At 38.8% G+C, this 19,324-nt stretch overlaps 1 protein-coding gene across 1 annotated transcript in view; it reads right to left on the reverse strand.

Moving 5' to 3' along the window:
• DCDC2 (doublecortin domain containing 2) overlaps positions 1-19,297 on the reverse strand; it is a 54,002-nt gene extending 34,705 nt beyond the window's left edge. Inside the window, exons 1-2 of the mRNA XM_032711746.1 lie at positions 18,912-19,297; positions 14,518-14,569 (exon numbers count right to left, since the gene is read on the reverse strand). Coding sequence (XP_032567637.1) covers positions 14,518-14,569; positions 18,912-19,204 — 345 coding nt within the window. The 5' untranslated portion in view covers positions 19,205-19,297. The remainder of the gene's footprint in view (positions 1-14,517; positions 14,570-18,911) is intronic.
• Positions 19,298-19,324: the final 27 nt, after the last annotated feature.

Genomic DNA, 19,324 nt, shown 5'->3' on the forward strand with positions numbered 1-19,324 from the left:
CCCAAACAAACATTGAGAAGTTATAGTACATGTGTTAACAAGTTAGCTACACTTCTAAAAAAAATACCATAAAAGTTTAAAGGACTAAATAGCCAGCATGCACAGAGACAGGCTTTCAAATAGACGTACAAAGTTTATTTAAACTGGCAATGTTCCAGTCACTGTGTAAAGCAGTCTAATGACATGATATGTTGCAGTTTTATCACACTCTGTGCTAAATTAACCAATACTTCTCATTTAATTTATGGGAAATGGTCTGAACTCCAGTGCTTTAAGTCACACAAATTCATTTAGTACTGACAAGATTGCTTTCCAGATCTTTCTCTTGTATACACTGGAAAAAGCAAGAGGTGCTCAACCCACTGGATATTCCAAACTGGCTAAAAATTATTATTAAAATAATCAAATCTGACTTCCCACATAACCCAAAGAACCTCACACAGCAAATTCTGCACCAAGCACATAAATTATGGAGCTAGAATAGCTCTCTTAGGAGAAAAGGAACAACAAAACAAAAACAATACTGGCATTCCTTGGTGTATAATCACTTCAAGAAAACACAGCAACAGGTAAATCTGTTGAAAAAAAATCTGTTCTCAGCGTCTGCTAAGAAGTGTGTTCATTCTGAATTCAACTCTCTTCAGCTTCTTACCTTTCTCAAAGGCCTTTGTAAGCCATGTAGCCCTCTCAAACTTCTGTTTGACTCAGAGGATGTTTGGTCACCACAATATAAGAAAGACATGAAGCTATTAGAGAGTGTCCAAAGGAGGGCAATGAAAATGGTGAAGGGCCTTGAAGGGAAGCCGTATGAGGAGCGGCTGAGGGCACTTGGTGTGTTCAGTCTGAAGAAGAGGTGTCTGAGGGAAGACCTCATTGCAGTTTACAACTTCCTCATGAAGGGAAGGGGAGGGGCAGGTACTGATTTCTTCACTGTGGTGACCACTGATAGGACCTGAGGGAATGCCCTGAAGTTGTGTCAGGGGAGGTTTAGGTTGGATATTAGAAAGAGGTTCTTCACCCAGAGGGTGGTTGGGCACTGAAAGAGGCTCCCCAGGGAAGTGGTCACAGCACCAAGCCTGACAGAGTTCAAGAAGCATTTGGGTGATACTCGTGGGTGCATGGCGTGACTCTTGGAGATGATCCCGGGCAGGACTAAGGGTTGGACTTGATGATCCCTGTGGATCCCTTCCAACTCAGCATACTCTGTGATTCTGTGACGTGAAAGCCTACACCGGTCATGATGAAGGCAGAATTAGCCTTTGCACAGCAAAGTGACTAAACAGAAGCAATCAGCAGCAGGGTGGCATGATGATTTGAAACTCAATGCAAAGGAATATTTTGGCCAGAGATTCCTACAAGAGGAGAGAAAGCAAGAAAGCTGTTACTGCTGCGTTGTGCCAGCAGTGCTTGTAGACCAGACTAGGAAGAAGACTGCAAGAATGGCTGGGGACCTTCCCTTTATGCAAACAATTTACTAGGCAGTATATTTACTCCTTAAGATGTATTTTGTATTTTGTCTTGGTACAAAGAAATTTTGTACTGGAATGTACATAAGCTATGCATTAATGCCTAACATAATTGCAACTCAAAGTCTTGCTGTTTATTCCAGTGTGCTCCAAAGCAGGTGGAAGATTCACTCTGGAATACTACTGGCTTGGAAAGAGAGTAAGAAGTCGTTATTATACAGCTCCTTGGGGAAGGCAAAGACATTTTTTGAGACTGCCAAATAATTTATGAACTCAGCCAGAGCAGAAACATTTGAAGCGCATTCTTCAAAACGTAACTGGTCGTTTATGTCACCAAAATTTGAAATGAAAATTTATTGAAGAAAAGGAAAATAGAGCTTAAACTGCATCATCTGAAAACATATTGCTGCTGTAAGCCTTTAACGGTTATTTTCTCAATGTAAGCATCTAATAGAGAGCTTCAGAATACAGGAAAAAATAAAGGTAACTTTCTAAAGGATATGCTACTGAAGGTTGAGGCAATATTGGTTTACTACCGTCACGTCCTAATATTTAGGCTCCAAATGCAGGTTGCATCCAAAAGGGAAGTTAGTTAATTTTGCATACCTTTACACCTTCCTGTGTAGCTGGCAGGTTGCCAAGGTAATCCCCTATAAGGTATTCAATATATAAATAGTAAAATTTATATCTCTTCTAAAAGTTGATTCCCCATCCATTCCTGATGCTAACTTGTACTGGTGATACCTATGCTCAAACTCTCCCACAGTCTCTCCAAAAAGTCTATCAAACTAAGTTCCCTGATGCAGTCTACAATACTCAGGTTTCAATACTCCACACTTTACTGGAACTAGCTAGAAAGCATTTGCTAACCACAAGGGAGCCCTTTAGGATAGTCCCAAGTGTGCCCAATTACTTAGTTGTTCCTGCAAGCTGATGAAACCATTTTAGCTAGGCTCCTCAGAAGGCCATCATGTTATTGCACACAACCCCATCACCAGGCCCCTGAGAAAACAAACAACCTGACAGATGTTAAGAGCTCATTCATTATTCAAAGAATTGTATTTCTGCCAATAGAAGACATTATGGCATCAGATTGCAAGTTTATCTTTTGGGTTGCTCTCTCTGAGTCAATAATATTTCTTAAAATAAGGCCTGTTCTTAAACAAGCAAACTGCAGGGGATTGTTAAGATGGTACCAGCTTGGTCAGAGATTATTTGTCTTTTCTACCCAAACATGGCCTAAACCAGAACAAAATATAAACTTGCACTGTTTCTCTAAGCTTGTTTAAATCAATAGTGAAAAGAATATGTTACTGCAATATTAGATTTGTTAAAGTAACACCACTAAAATCAATGTATTGAAACACTAAGATGACTATGGCCATTTGGGATTGTTCAGCCTGGAGAAGAGAAGGTTTCAGGGTGACCTAACTGTGGCCTTTCAGTAACTGATGGGAGCCTACAAGAAAGATGGAGGGAGACTTTACAAGAGCATGTAGTGACAGGACAAGGGGGAATGGCTTCAAACTGAGAGTAGGTTTAGATCAGATATTAGGAAGAGATTCTTTACTGTGAGGGTGGTGTGGCACTGGAACACAATGTCCAGAGAAGTTGCAGATTGCCTAGATGCTCCATCCCTGGAAGTGTTCAAGACCAGGTTGGACAGAGGTTTGAGCAACCTGGCCTAGAGAAAGGGGGGCTGGAACTACAAGATCTTTACAGTCCTTTTCAATCCACACCATTCTACGATTCTAAGAAGTATTTTGCACAGTGCATTAACAAGATCTGTTTCTGGATGCTTGGAATAGAGTAGTCCAGACTAAATTAAGCAGATGCTGGACCTTGGTGGCAAAAACTCTGAAAACTCTTTTGCCACACCTGACATGAACAGCAGGGGCAAGCATACTACTTCTTTTCTCGGTGTCCACATGCTCTTAGACACAGGCTTAGGCTATCACTGTTTCTCTGGAAGAGGAGAGAGACCTAATGTCTTTGGAACAGCTTGCCTCTCAAAGGCATGTTTTACACCTGCTCTGCTTCAGGGGACAAAAGAAAGATATGAACTCTTTATGTTCGTGCAGTACACAGGGACATGCTGGTGCTGCAAATGAGTGAGAAAAAAGGAGAAAATAAATATATATTTTTAATGAAAATTAAAAACACAACAAAACCAAACAGACAGAGGGAAGTGCCTGCATCTGGGGTGCTGCAAATGAGGTGTGTACAACACCTTTAATTTTGAAGCTGGCAAGCATGCAGACATGCAAGCAACTACAACATGGTATAATATGGTGTTCAACAATGCACAAGAGATAAATCTTACAGATGCCCAATGTATGTTCTGGCTACAGCATACTATATTAAGCTCTCAGGGTACAACAATGAAAAAATTCAGCACAAGCAACTCTATCCCACTCTGAAGCCATGTTTAATAAAAATCACACTGCACCATGATTAAAAAAAAAAGGGGGGGGGAAAGGGGAAAACACCATCTCCATACTATACACCTTTCCTCTACTTAACCTGACTGTCCTGTTCATGGAGTTTAGAATAACTTCTGTCTCACCAATGTTATGGTTATGGTTATGAAAAGTAAGGCACATAACTTCAATATACAGAAGCATACCTTAATAAAAGACCAATTGCTCAGCCACTGTAAATCAATCTAGTTCCTTTGAAGTATATGAAGTTACAACCAACCATCCCAGTGGAAGACCCAGTCCAGGGTTTAATTAAAGAATACATCATTCTGCTCGTTATTTTGTTTGTAGGAGTACCACAGTGTTGCAGTGTCTGGAATAGCCTGACCCCTCGGGCACTGCAGAGTTACATATTACCAACAAAGTGGTCTTGGGTCAAAGTTTGTGCTGACATTAAGAGACCAGCATCACTAGCCCCCTAGACCCTTTATTTTCTTTTAATTTCACCAGCCATGTTCTCAGCTGATGTAAATCAGCACTTTCCCATTTACGTCAGCAACTGTAAGCACATTTATATTAATTAATGGTCTGGCCCCATTATGATTTTATCTTTAAATTTTGTACATTTTCAGTTTGTTTGAAAAGACTCATTCAGGGGTAGCTTCCATTTCCTACTGACAAATGTTGCCAACAATTTCTAATTTGTGATGAGATACTTATCTGAGGTATTACACGACAACATACAGCAGCAACACAAGGTATTCAGAGGAGGAAGGAGAAAGCACTGTGTCTGTTGAAACTCATAGGAAACTTTCAGTAAGCTGGAGGCAATTAATCAAACGAGAATTTGCAAGGCAACAAGAGCTAAACGCTGTTGGAAATACACCAGGGGATCACAGACTCAAAACCACCACCATTTTTATTTTTCTATTCTATTCTATAATAATTTGTTATTTCCCACAGTGCCTCTTACACTAACAGCAGTGTGGATTTTCCTTGCTTCAGAGAGGAGTTACGATCTGTGAAATGACTTTGCAAGGCACCTTGCAGAGTCTGGGAAAAACAAAATAGCTAAACTCAACACAGGCTGAGTTCTGGGTGTGGGCATCAATCTGTAGTGTTTGACAACGCTGTAAACACTTGAATTTCAAAATACATTCTACAGAGTCTCTTAGAACCCAGATTTCATCTTCGGTCATAATACACTGGTGTTTAATTTGTGTCGCTGAATGTTAGCTCTGGGTGTCTCCTAACATCTCTGAAAATACAAAGAAAAGATACACATCAGCATCTAACTGAGACATGGTAAAAAAATCCACACCTTCACAGCTGCTTTTTAGCAACATGCTATATATTTTTCCCTTATACTATATGCTAAATATATACAAAATGTAACAAACACAGACAAAACACTTAGCAAACACATACAACACATTGCATTATCTACTTTAGGTACTTACATCTTCCGCTGTTGACTGTTGGCAAAAAAACCCCACAAAACTAAATGATCAGCAGCCAAACCACTACCTCAGGTACGCTGTCATATGTACACATATGAAAAATAGTTTTTGTAAGAAAACAATTTTGAATTAGTCTTTGCATATCCACACATGTATACAATATGTGTATTCATACATATATACAACAATTTATTAAAATTTTAATTTAAAAAAATTCTGGTATATGTTCAGCTGACCACTTGAAAACAAATTAGGACAATAAGTTATTTAAAGCTATTACAGCACAGGAAACATCTCTTTCATAGAAACAGAACTTTTTTTTAAATGGGCATTTTTATACACATTGACAAAAGATTTGGAGTCAAACTCATTAAATAACTAAAAACATGCTACTCCTTTTTAGAACTCTATGGATGGCCTTGCTTATGCATTACTTTTAACTTCAAGAAGTTTTACATTTGGAAGAGAACATTACATATATGCCATTAAAGGGAAATCATTATTGAGAACGGCTGTTCATGCAAGGACTCCTAGCAACGCTGGTTTGAATTGGTTTGAAATACACAGATAAAAAATAATGTGCTTCACTTCTTTCTTCAGAAATGTGTTAACCAGTAAAAGGTCAAAAACATAACCCCTAAGGTGGAGATGTATCAAAATGATGTGTGTTTGCTTTGGTTGGTGTGAACCTATTTGCCAATCCCCATGCATAAAGTTTTTGCTACATTATACTTTTCACTCTTACTATTCAAATACAGACTGGAAAGTGGGACAGACTCAGAAAACTCCCAACCTCCTGTTGGCTACTTGGGACTTGCAAGAGGCATGTAACACTTCAGAGAGTCAATTCTTGTATATAAGAAAAGTATACAGTTCATGAATTAGCATTTTAACTGTTCTCTGAACATGTCGGGCTGCATATTTAGTTTCTAAAAAGCTGAATTTTATGCACTTAAGAATAGGTTCAAATAGAAATGTGCCATTGTTAGCTTTTCTTTTCCTTCCAGATCATATTGAACAATTAGATACATGATAAATACAAAGGTCTGGTAGCATTTTCACAGGCTGCTATGAAGACACAGGTCAGTTATCCACAGCTAAGAAATGGAGTGACTATCTGATTTATTTCCTTTCCTTACCAAAAGTGTCCCCCCCATCAAAGTGGGAAACCAAACAACTGCATGATTTACAGGTTTACATGTATTTACAGTGTCATACTGGACAGCAGGAAAAAAACCAACAAAACAGTCAAAAACCATAATGTGTCTGACTCCAATGCTCTGTGCTGGTTTGATTTGTAGAGGTTTGAGTTGGACTTTCTTATTGCCATTAATATAGTCCTAGGTGCTATGAACATCTCACTCATTACTCACGTCACTTTATAACTAACCTTTTGAAGCTTTAAATATTTCAACACAATGTCACATTCCAAATTTATCAGCTCATGCAATGAGCCATGGCCTTGCCAGTTTGTTACAATGGCCTGTTTGTTAATCAATGTGCCCAAGAAAATTGAGAACAAATATTTGCATTTCCCCAGGGCAGAACTGGGGTCAAAAGAACCAAAACGCCATCGATACACACCATCACCATCCTGTGATGTGAAAGAAAGGAATGTTCAAGGTTCAGTGATCAAAACCAAATTAGAACAATAAGTTTTCTAAAGCTATTACAACACAGGAAACACCTTAGCTGTTTCATAGAAACATGACTTTTTTTAAATGAACATTTTATACACATTGACTAAAGTTGAGAAGTCAAACTCACTGAGGTGTTTGGTCAGTACAAAACCATTTCAGTTATCCTACACAGTAATTAACCTGGATAATCTACATTTCCCTGGCTACTTTGCACTCCTAGATGGTACACTGGATAGTACAAAACAGCCTTGAGTAAGAGACTACTAGGCCTTTCTACTGGTTCAGGATACAAAGCACCACTCAAACTGCTATTACCTGAGTGTATTCCCAGGCTTACATAAATAGGCCACAACACCACAGCTGCACATAAACTTCTCAGCCCACGTAAAGCAGAGATGAGCTGATAATGAACTATGCCAGAAGAAATGGTCATGTACTGATCCAGAAGCCTTCTAGACTGCAAAGCTCCTAAAAAATTCACAAAGTGTTTAAAGCCAACCTGTTCACCACCGAGGTAAATCACCCTCTTTTCCAGCCATGGCAAGTGAAATGGAGTTCATATCCCCTGTGCACCTGGCAGTAAGTCTACATCACCTAGTTAAGCCCCGGAATCTGCCATAATTTTTGAGCATTGGACTAGGAGCCAGATCTTCAGCTGGGATAAGGCAGACAGTGGCATGGTTTTCTCTGCCCAGGCACTTAGCCTGTGCAGTGCTCTCAAATAGATCACATTTGTGTTGCTTCTGGATCCCATGAATAGCTCCTATTTCTTCTCTGAGTTGCATGACACTATACCCACACTGCTTACACCACACAATGACAGCATCAATAACGCAGATTTTATTTAAGCAAAATAGATCCTGATACTCATTTCTGACACTGACATTATACTGCCAATTCTGACCTGTCTTGCCTCTCATGATCTGTGTATTTTCCCCAAATTCCTCAGACCCATTTAAACCAATAAAAAGTCTCTGGCCTTCATGGCTCATCATTAAAAGCTTCAGTACTGGCACCTCTTCCCTTCCTCCCAGTCTCCTCACAGGCCAGAAAGAGCAGTTACCCTACAGAACAAGGTAGACAATAATCAAGGAAGAGACCAACTTTCATGCTTCAGATCAAACTCGATCCAGACCATTAAATTCTCCAGTGGCATGAACCAAAGCCTCTAGAAGTCTTTCTACTGCCCAAAAATCCACTAAATCCATCTGTAAGCATGTTGCTAATCAAAATACTCAAAACTGCACAGTTCAAGTATACAGAACAGAATAAAGAGAAATTTTATGCATTCATGGGTCCAATTAGGAAAAAAGGACACATCTTATCTTCTAACTGGATGTCTGGTCAGTTCGTCTCCAATTCCTCCTGAACACTCAGGAAGAGTATTTGTTTTGCATGTCTTGTTGTGCTAATTATGTTACCAGGATACTAAACACAAAACAATGACACAGAAAATTTAACTATTAAAGATGTTGCTCAGGAGATCGAAGATGTATATCACATTCTTTAATCTTTAATCTTTGCATTTTGATAGACTTATTCCCTAAAATACACTTACAGTAAAATCATTAAATAATTTAGCATCAGAAAATCAGAAAATTTTTACTTAGTCTGTGACACCAGCAGTAGAGAAATCAAACTAGTCGGATATGGAGTAGCAACAGGGTTTACTTCTGCATATTGGCAATGAAGTAGCAAGAGGGTTTAGTTTTCCATACTGGCAAAGGAATATGAAGAGGAACCTCCATACACAATTTGTTTCCAGACATACAGAATTTTGTATTTAGCAATCTAGAATAGCACAAATCATGTTTGTTTCTTTTTAATTCTGAGGAAAGAAGATGGAAAGAATATGTTGTAAAGCTGTAATCTGCACATGCTGGGATAACCTCTAATTATCTATTCAGTCACTTTTATAAAACTATCTCCTGTACAGAGAAAATATTGATTTCTAATTGACAGTTAAATATTAAAGTGAGCCAAGAGTCTACTCATTGAAAAATGATAACATTTTTCTTATGACTAGACATGCATGTTGTCAGATATGATAAATGTCAGTACTGAAATAAAAAATAATTATAAATGCTGCCATTTTTCATGAGAATGTACTGGGGGAAAAAAAAACAGGTTAGAGACAAGGTATATCCAGTATAAATATACCAAAATAACTTGTGAAATCAAGAAACATTACAAACTTCCAAAATTCTGTTTTTACAGATAAGTCCAATCATATTACTTCTGACAGATGAGTGGTGACTCCACTGGCTAGCAAAAAAGGATGCAGAAAAACAGTTGCCATAAATGGTACCAGAATAATTTAATTTTGAAATATGGAAGAACAGAGGAAAACACAGGAATTGCAGCTCCTCAAAATACTTTCATAGCAACATCTTAGATGCTTTTGTGGAAAATTCTGATGCTGAGTTCACATCTACCAAGTTTCAAACATCGTATTTTACACCTCGCGTTCCCCTGTCATGGTGCTTGCCTCTTCTGTCAGCACTGGACAACTAGGGCACCTTTCCTGGCCCAGGATCTCACCAAGAACACAGTGGCCAACTGACCTACACTGTGATCTGCTTATTAACCATGTCTGGTCCACCAGACCCTGCACCAGGAGAGCTACTAAGTGTACCTGGAGACCACCAGTAGAAGACACATTGCGCCAGTCGCAGTTTCACTCTGCAGTCACGCTTCATCACAGGAACAGACACATTCCGTGAAGCTCCCTAGCCAGCAAAAGTGTACACTCCATGTCCTAGCCCAAGTCTATGTCATCCAGAATGCGACCAATGTGAGCGCTGACAGGCACTGGATCAGAAAAAGAAATTTAAAATTTTCAAAATGTTCAAACATTCATTCAAATCCGTGTAATTACTAAGTGTTTTGAGGAATCTTTACTAATCCTCTGAAGAATCATTAGCAAAAATACTGATTATTCCATTCTACAAATCCTTCTACAAATGTGACCACGCGTAAACCACATGATAAAAGAAGAAGCTGCAATTGAAAAAGGGTTATGGAACAATAAAAGAAGTTTATGTAAAACAGTAAAAAAAGGGATTAATCACTGGAAAAATGTTACATATTAATGTGACACCCAACTACTACATGTGAGGCAACGGAACTGCAGAAGGGTACCCAGGCTGAACATTGGTAGAACCTGGAGCTGGAAAGGTAGAACAAGACCTGGTGGGTAGTGGGCAGAGAGTCTCTACTGCATCCCTCACACCAGGGCCCCTGGCATGCATCACTCCATGTGACAGTCCAGGAGCCACACACAACCATTTGTCACGCTAAATGACAGCTCTCTGGAATGAACCCACCACTCAGAGAATGGGGTAAAGTGACCCTTGCTTCAACCAGCCACTTGGCCTGTAATCAGACAGCTCTGACACCAGTTTTCATGCCTACTGCTCTACAGTGTCCCCAGTTGATGGGTAATAATGTTATAAACACACTGTAAGTAGGCAAAGGTAATAAAATTGTGGACCAAGATGTTTTCATGGCTTAAACATCACAGAAAACAGTGGTAAACCTAAGGAAAGGAGCTTACATCATCCTTACTTCTTGTATAGTTTAGGGCTAATTCTTGATGTGGCTTACACAGAGTAAAACGTATAAGTAAAGTTTTCTTAAATAACTTTATAAATGCTTTTCTAGTAAAAAAGTTGGTAAAAAATCCAAGTGCAACACAAAGGACTGAATCTTGAGCAATACAAAAAATACTTGTGTCAGAGATTGCCAAACAATCGCTTTGTCCCAGAAGTCCAGGAGAAAAAAAAGTGAAGTGTAGACAAAAAAACTCAATGTTTTTAGTACCAAAGAAGTCTGTCTGCTATCAACCAAGGGCAAATCTATGTCCACAGTCAATAGAGCAGCTTACTTCAGGGCTGCTGTAGACTTTTGATAACAGATGCTGTTTCATACAGACACTTCCTTTTTTCTCTTGGTTGCAAGAGACTGGTTTTGCAATATTAAAATACATCTGCTTTTCTTAGGCACCTGTAATTCTTTCCTTTTACAATAAGACATGCCAAAGTTCATTTAATACAGTGTTCAAAAAACTGCTGGTCATAAGAAGCCAAAGAAGAAAGGAGGTTTCAGCTAAACACATTTTTGTGAAGCAAAGAGAGTTTAAAACAAATAGCTGCCTAGAGGATTTGCAAATACAAAATCTCAATCAATTCTCTGGCAGCCTACCCAGCCCCAATGGCAAGTAAAATTCAGCTTTTTGAGGGCACAGGGAGAGATCATCTAGATCAGATAGTTCCTACAGAAATATAAATGTCCATATTTTACACATTAAAATCGGAAAATAACATGCAGTATCTTTTAAAAACAATTAAGCTTATAATAAACAAATGGTAATTCTGTTGGTCCATATTTTCTCAAGAGATTAATTGTTAGATTCCTCAAGCACATCATCTCACAAGCACACATAACGTGTATTTGTACTTGCAGATCATCTGTGATACAAAAGAGATCTCTCTCGCAAAAGAAGCAGCTCAGTTGCCAAAAGAAGTGATGGATGGAAAGATACCTGAGAAATAGTTTGTTATAAAGCTTTAGCTTGGGTCAGGATGAAATCTTCTTACTGTTTTTCCTACCAGTAACACAACTGTTAAAATTTTGAGATCTATTATTACAGCATGACGGCTCTGTCAGAGGATTTACACCAAATTTTTAACAGCAATTTTCTCTTGCTTAATTTTAGTTTGACAGATATTTTGTAGTTATATGCAAATTTAAAGTAATTGAGATGCTGCCTTCAAAGAACAACATTAAAGTGCTCCCAAAAACAGATGTCAAGCATTTGGCAGTTTAACTAACAGAAAAGAAAACACACAGCTGTATACAAATACACAATTTACAGCTGCTGCATGAAATTTTCTTCCTTTTGACTCCCTTTACACTAACCAGAATTGGAAGTGGATATTTGTAATCGTTTTAGTGGAGAAAAACCTGTACTGAGAAACACTCATCAGACAGGAAGTGCCAAATTAAATGTGCTTCATAGAACCAGGACTGATACCCTTCTACCTAAGCATGTAGCTAAGCAGCTCTTGCTGAGTTTGCAGGACTAAGACATACATTTCTTTCTTCAGCCATGTTGTCATTCACACATACGCTGATTTTATTGTTCTTCTAATGAAATGAACAGGGAGGATTTTATTTTTGAAAATCAATTTAAAATAATGCCTTATAAAAGCAAAATACTTTTGAGGGCTTGCATACAAGAATGCTACAAGACTCCATGGAAAACTACGATTTTTTTTGTTGTTGTTTGCTGATGCAAATCCAGCAGAATCACAGAGAATACTGCTGCCCCTCCTGGTGCTAAAACAGATCTAGGTTTTTGATTTCTAAGTGAATGCCTGAAAAAAAAATAAAGACAGAACTTGCAGCCTCATATAATTTTAACGTAATATAATTAGGCATTCAAAATTCTGTTACTAGTCCCTTGGAATTTCATTCCTAGGACTAAATTATTAGGACATGAAAACAATTCATAAGTTATATATAAGTGCTATTCATAAGCTCACATAAAAATCTGTAGACTATTACTACTTTCATCTCATTTTTATGGACTCCTCTCCCCAAATAAATCAATCACAAAGTTAAACTCAACACAGGGAGCTAAGTTCTCCACAGGGAGACAATGGAGATTACAAACATAAGTCAAATAGGAAGAAGAAAGCTGAGACAATGGATGGTTTATACTGTGTTACTTCAAAGCCCTGAGAGATGACTGAAAGTGCTAAGATAATATACAATAAGCACTGATTCCAAAAGAAATAATAGAAGCCTCTTTTACCAAACATGCAACTTTAAGTAAAAAAACCCTCACAACTTCTACAACTACTTCTCCAACAGACTTTCTGTTACATCAAGAATCTTCTAAGGATTTTTCAGCAAAATAATTAGCCTTAAAACTAGCCTTAAAGTAGTTGTACACATAACTAGCAGTATCAGGAGATTTTGTCAAGAGTCTTCCACAAAGACAACTACCTTCTCAGCAAAGGGCACATGGAATTAGTCACACCACACACTATTAAGGGAAGTCACACATAATAGTCAGGGCAAACCACTGCATTTTCAGATATAATTAGAAGCAATTTCCTCAAGTTCTTTTTCAGCTATGCAAATATTCAGTTATTCGGAAAAAAAGAGTAAAGACTGGTCATCCATCCTAAGAGAGGGTTTTTTTGGTTCAGAACTATGTTTTATGTGTTGAAGATTCAAGTAATGCAATACTGCTACAAACATTTAAACTCTTCCCTCCCTGCCCACCCCCAATTATAATCTCTTACTTAAATCACTACTTATTTTGCTGTCTGTGTACCCAGCAAGTAACTATTTTCAGCAAAATTCAGAAAACTTGACCAGAGGAGGCTCAGGATTGGAATAAGAAAAAATTCTGGAGGTCAAAAGCTGAAAGCTTAGATAATGCATATGTGAAAGTGTGTTGCTCAGTTTTGTATGCACGTCAGCAACAGAGTATAACCCTGCTGCCTCACCAGTGTTCAAATAACTTTTTCTATTTTTAAAAATTCGTCTCTTTCCTTTGTAAAAAAGACCCAAAACAACACAGAGACATTCATGGCTACACAAAACCAACAAAACCATCACTACAATGTTCTGCCCAATTGTGTAAATAAACAAACTGGAAAAGAAAATCCATCAGCATACTGTAGTAGTATGTTAAATCTCCAGCTTGAATTTGATCTTCCTGTTGAGTGTGCCCATTTAAAAAAAATAGAAGTTACAAAGTTATGTTCAATTATAAAATGCAGGTGTTGCATTTCATAGCCTCTGAATAAGAAGTATGTGAGTATCACAGTAAATGTCATTAGGGCAATTTTGAGGGTTCATCTAGTACAAGGTGTCCTACTGCCTGAAGACACCCGCTATGGAAATCGCTAAATTGCTGGAAATGTGGCATGACAGCAAAAGGCAAAAAAAAAATGAAAAACAAGTGAGCTGATGCTTCTTTTCAGGCAGAAGCTGTAATTCAAATGTTTATTGTGAATCACTGCTATCTCCATACACGGTAAAACAGTAAAAATAATGCAGTCATGCAGTTATAAGTTTACAATGGACAATGGCAGTGACTGAGAAAAGCATTTCAACTAAGTGTGATTTTTTTCAAACAAAACTGTTTCTTTTTAAGAGAAAATACCAAGTTTTGAAGAAAAATTGCTGTTCCAAAACTCCCAAAATCCTCATTCCCACCATCTTTTCTGCATGTAAAAGTTTCCCTCAGATTTATGACCAGATCCAATGAAGACAACAGGGGATTTTTTCCTCACTGAGTTTTTAACTGAATGTGGCAATTCAGAAAGCTGAGCAGAAGACAGTGCATTGTGCTCAGAGCAACCAGAGTAATAATCACTGAAAAAATGTGTTCAGAATGGTAGACAATTGTATTATTATTAAATAAAATTAGCATATATTAAAAAATCGGGCATAAATGCAGGCATGGCACTAACATTAACTGCAGGTTTACTTCTTAAATATTTCATCCTACCTCATTATTGACTTCAGCAGGTTTTTTCTTTGTTTCTCCAATGTCCAAATAGCTGTGGAAAGAAAACAGGTTTCATCATTTACAGAAGCATCTAACTTACACGGTACAAATATTTCTTCACTTTTTTCATACATGAAAGTTTTAAAAGTTGTCATGCCTCACAATAACAGAAAAGTAAGTAATTCAAGGTTTTAATAAGGGACTGTTAAAATAAATCTGAAGGCTATCTCTCTGGGCTAATACAAAAGATGGGGAGAACCAAACACTGGTGATTAGAACAGACCATCAATAAACCTTTCATCAGAAAGAAGTTCATATACTACTGTGAGGTGGATCAATAAATCTCAGCACAGCATTAATTTACCCGAGTTTTCAAAAGTCATCATCTTGCCTCCTAGTTTCTCACAGTAAATCTCTGCTAGATCTAAAGTTTTCCTCCACACCTGAGTTTAACTCAGGGCATCAGCTAAAGTGTAAAAGGATTTACACCACTTGCGTTTCAACAGAATGTGGCCACATCTGAACACTGGTTTCTTGTGACTGGATGAACCAATAGCATCTTCATGACTGATTTTTAAATAGACAAAATACAAGCCTCAACTGGACAAGCAAACAAAGTACACCTATTTGAGCAACACTGCTCTCCATCAGAGTGCACATTCCCTCTAAAAACACTGCATTAACACGAAAGTGGTAGTTGAAACACATAGTGATGGATTAGCTGTACGTTGCCTTCCCAAAAAAAGGGAATTAAATAAGTCTCCAGGTATGAGTAACCCACAGACTGGCAAATAGGCAACTACCCAGGTACCCAGACCATGCTCACTCCTTTCCCTTATCAGCACTCTGAGAGCCATGAGAGCAGCGCTCCTGGTGAACGCAGCTCTCAGTAGCTCCTGGTACTGCAAGATGTTTCAAGTTCTCAAGGCTGTAGAAGACATAAGATGTAACTCAGTACAGCCACACCTTCTGCCAAAAGCTAAGCATGGGAACAACAATGACTGGGGCATCTATTTTGTGCTGGGAGCATCTAACCCAACATTAGGTAATGGGCATTTGTCATCTCTGCTCCCACTTCCAGTGAAAAACCACAGGTGCTTTACTGGGCTTTTAGCAGTAGAAGACCTTATTTGAGAAATCAGGTACACCTAATGCCAAGCATCAGTGCAGGCTCATCAAAAGACCTGAGAGCTCTCAATGCATCTGCAGTCCTCCAGTAATGTCATGTTCTGTAGTTAATGACTGGGATAATCTTTGTTTGCAAGAAGAAACTTTCCTGGTCAAAGTTGAGAATTCATGAGAACGGAATGAAGGTGTAGAACCAAAGGAAAAAAAAAAGAAAGAAAGAAAGAAAGAAAAAGTACCATTCATTCTTTGAATCATATATCAAGGTACCACAAGGTATGGTCACAAGGATTCCAAGGCTTCAGGGTGAGGGGATAGGAAGATCCAGCAAGGCTTCTAGGCCAATGTTTTGGAAAAGATAAATATAGTAAGGTAGGATAATATTTGTTAAAGCCCCATGTTTAAAAACAAACAAAAACAACTCTTCCAAGCTTCCCAGTGTAAAAAGGAACAAATTCTCTTGAGACCAAAACCAAGAGGTCTTGCGGCCTGCAAGACTGAAAAGAAATAAATGCCTCAGGCGAAATGGTTCCAAGAGCCTATAAGAACAGCTACTGACTTGTTTTCTGGGCATCTGTAAATTACTTTGAGAAGAACTAATAAAAGTGACAAAGAAAAGCAAATACACAGTCAAAGGCTTAAATTCACTATGCAGAGGTCCAGGCATTTCAGGGATCTGCAAATCTGAAAAGTTCTAAATAGGGCCAAAGGCTTTCTTTGGATGATAGCACTCAAAAAAATCACAGACCAAAAACTTTACAAAAATATTCTCCCTTGCTAAGAAACCAGAAATACTTCCACTCGATGACTAGCCAAGCCAGTGATGAGACTAGTTTGTTTAAAGCGACACTGCTGGAGAGAGGACAACCTACCATTAATTAATGAGTACAAATACAAGTAAATGGGCAAAGGAAGGAGGAAGGTAAAGTAGCATGCTGAAAAAAAGCTAAAAATCGAAATCCGCTTCAGCATAGGCAGCTTTCTTTCAGGAAGCTCAGAGCTGGGGATGAACTCAGAGGGGTGCAGGTAAATATATGCATTATTACTCATCATCACAACAACTACAATACACCGATACACCTCACCACATATAGACCAAAAAGCGTGTGCTCACTTGGCACACCTGTAAATGACAAAACAAGCTGCAAAACTTGTTATATGCTACAAAACATCCCAACATTGAGTAATAATTCCGCCTTTAAAGAAAATGTCTACGTGTTTTTTCTAAACGCAGAATTTCTACATGCTGATTGTTTTATATTTATATTTTTATATTTATTTAAAAAATTAAACATATCATATTAAACATATTCATATAGAATATATACCCTCAGAGCTATCTATCCCAAGATGCTTGAAATGATAAGGGGCTCACACGCTAAAGGTAAATGTAGTTTAGTCTAGAATTCACTGCAAACAGGAAAGCAAAAGATTCAGTTCTCAGTGTAAGGCACCTGAGAAGAAACAAATGCACTGCTTGAAGAGTAACAATGACACTTTCAACTTCTGTGTCTTCTTGTATACTCTCTCCCTTACACTCCCACAGCTCCCACACATCAGTGCCACTAACCTCCATTTCAAAGTCCAGCCCTGCATAGTCTATCATAGCAATATGTCCAATAAGCCTCACTGGGGAAAAAAAAGAAGTAAGTAAAATTATTCCAACTTCTCGCTGCCATCAGACTGACTCAGATCCTTCAGGGCAGAAGCCTGGTCTCTCATAGCTGCAACTGCTTTATGTTTGCCTGTGTCACATTAAATAAGTATACACTCTTTCCTTTAATTTCTTCAATTACTTTCAAAAATTTGTCCCAGCATAATACAAACAAATACTAATAATGAAGAACTCCAACTCTGAATGCAGAAATGGAAAAGATCTGAAGTCAACTCACTTTTCCTCCATACATCACAGGACTATGACATTTATCAAGGGTTATATAAAACAGCTGCTTTTACCAAGTCCTTTAACTTAGCTTTTCTTAAAGTATTCTCTTTGTTGGCCTTAAAAATTAGGTACCATGTTGCAACCATAACAGTCTGGAAAGGTCTTTCCCCATAAAACTCTGACCATAAAGTGTGAACTGACAAAAAGAAATGCTTTTTCCCACCCAAAAAACCATCCAGAGTGTTCAATTCTCTAAAGAGTGCATCCTAATGCCAAACACTCAGTTACTTTTAGCCTGTCAAATACAAAACACATTTAGGGAGGCGTAACATGATGTGCTGACAACTAACAACTTTAAGCCATCCACAGACTCAGGGGATTTAATACCAAAAAGATACAGCAGATCTTTCTTGAGAGTTGAGCGCTGCATTTGACACAGAAGAGAGTACTGTGGGAAAGGGACTTACATTTAGCCTTACAGATGTAGTTATACATCTTTCTCTCTAGCTTTGCCACTGAAGCACAAGAACCTTCAATAAATCTTCAGAAGCAGGTAGTGACAGAAATGGTAAGGGTGCTGATAGAGATCCTGTTAATTACGCAGAGAGTGTTGTCATGAAACATGAGCTCATAATGAGCTTTCCTGAAAAATGTAGTGTCCGCAACTCTACAGAACCATTACTGTTCACATGCAGAGCCACTTGCGGAAAACACCTAAAAGCCCAGACCTCCTCCACATTATTCTTCCGGTGACTCACTAAAAGCAGAGAAACTGTCAGCTTAATTCTTGGTGTCCAGGTAGGAAAAAGAAAGCAAGTGGTCATCTTTTAAATAACAGGACGGACTCAGCTGTTCTGATCAAAAAAAAGCTACATGCCTATGCAAAATGATCAGAAGTGATGGAGAGGTGGATAACTGGGTAGAATACTTTAGACTTTAAAAAAAGTACACTAGAAAGGAACCATGGGGAATTAGATTCCCAGGCTCATCAACTTCGTGGCAGGACTGTCAACATTCCACCTTTTTACAGCTTTCCCCCTGTTACTCCTGAGCACAAATACTGATACTCAGCCCTTCAGTTAAGCACAGGTATCACAACAACGTGCCATTGCTGCATGTCCTGCAGGTTAAAGAGCTGTTTCTCCTTTTGTACTGTCATGTCAAGGAGATGGTATATGCGACTGATGGTATCAGCAGCCTTTCTGTGGCTCACCTCTAAAGCTCTTTTCCTTTTGCCTTGGGTCACAGCCTTTATGTTCTCTTTCTGCAATGCCTAATAAAAGGGATGTGATGGGGGGTCCTCTGAAGTATTGCCACGGTGCCAAGCCCCAAATGCTGATATTCAAGTTCTGCATAAATGTTATGTTACTTTTTAGCCACTTACTTGAGTTTCTTGAAGGCTTCCCTGCCACCAGCCACATACTGCTCTCCACTCTGGAGCTCCTCCAGTTGCCGGACACGATGCCCACCGCGGGGGGTATAGATGTTCCGCACAGCTCCAAAGGGTGCCTTCACCCCGCCTGTCACCTCTTTCAGGAATACATCAAAGTTGGACACTTTCTTCTCGTGGATGACAATACGGCGCCCCGGGAAGAAAGGGTCCCCGTTGCGATACACCAGCACGCTCTTCACCATCGGCTGCGAGAGCCAGGAGCCCTTTGTGCCAGGACTAGTCATGCTCGGTGGCTTCAGATCTCCTGCGCAGCCCAAGCCACACAGACGAGCTGCCTGCACCTGTTGGTTCAGGTGAGGGCTCCTGCCCGGGCGCCCCTCTCGCCCTGACAACTCCCAGGCGGG

Source organism: Chiroxiphia lanceolata, chromosome 1 (genome assembly GCF_009829145.1).
Source record: "Chiroxiphia lanceolata isolate bChiLan1 chromosome 1, bChiLan1.pri, whole genome shotgun sequence".
Taxonomy (NCBI): Eukaryota; Metazoa; Chordata; class Aves; order Passeriformes; family Pipridae; genus Chiroxiphia; species Chiroxiphia lanceolata.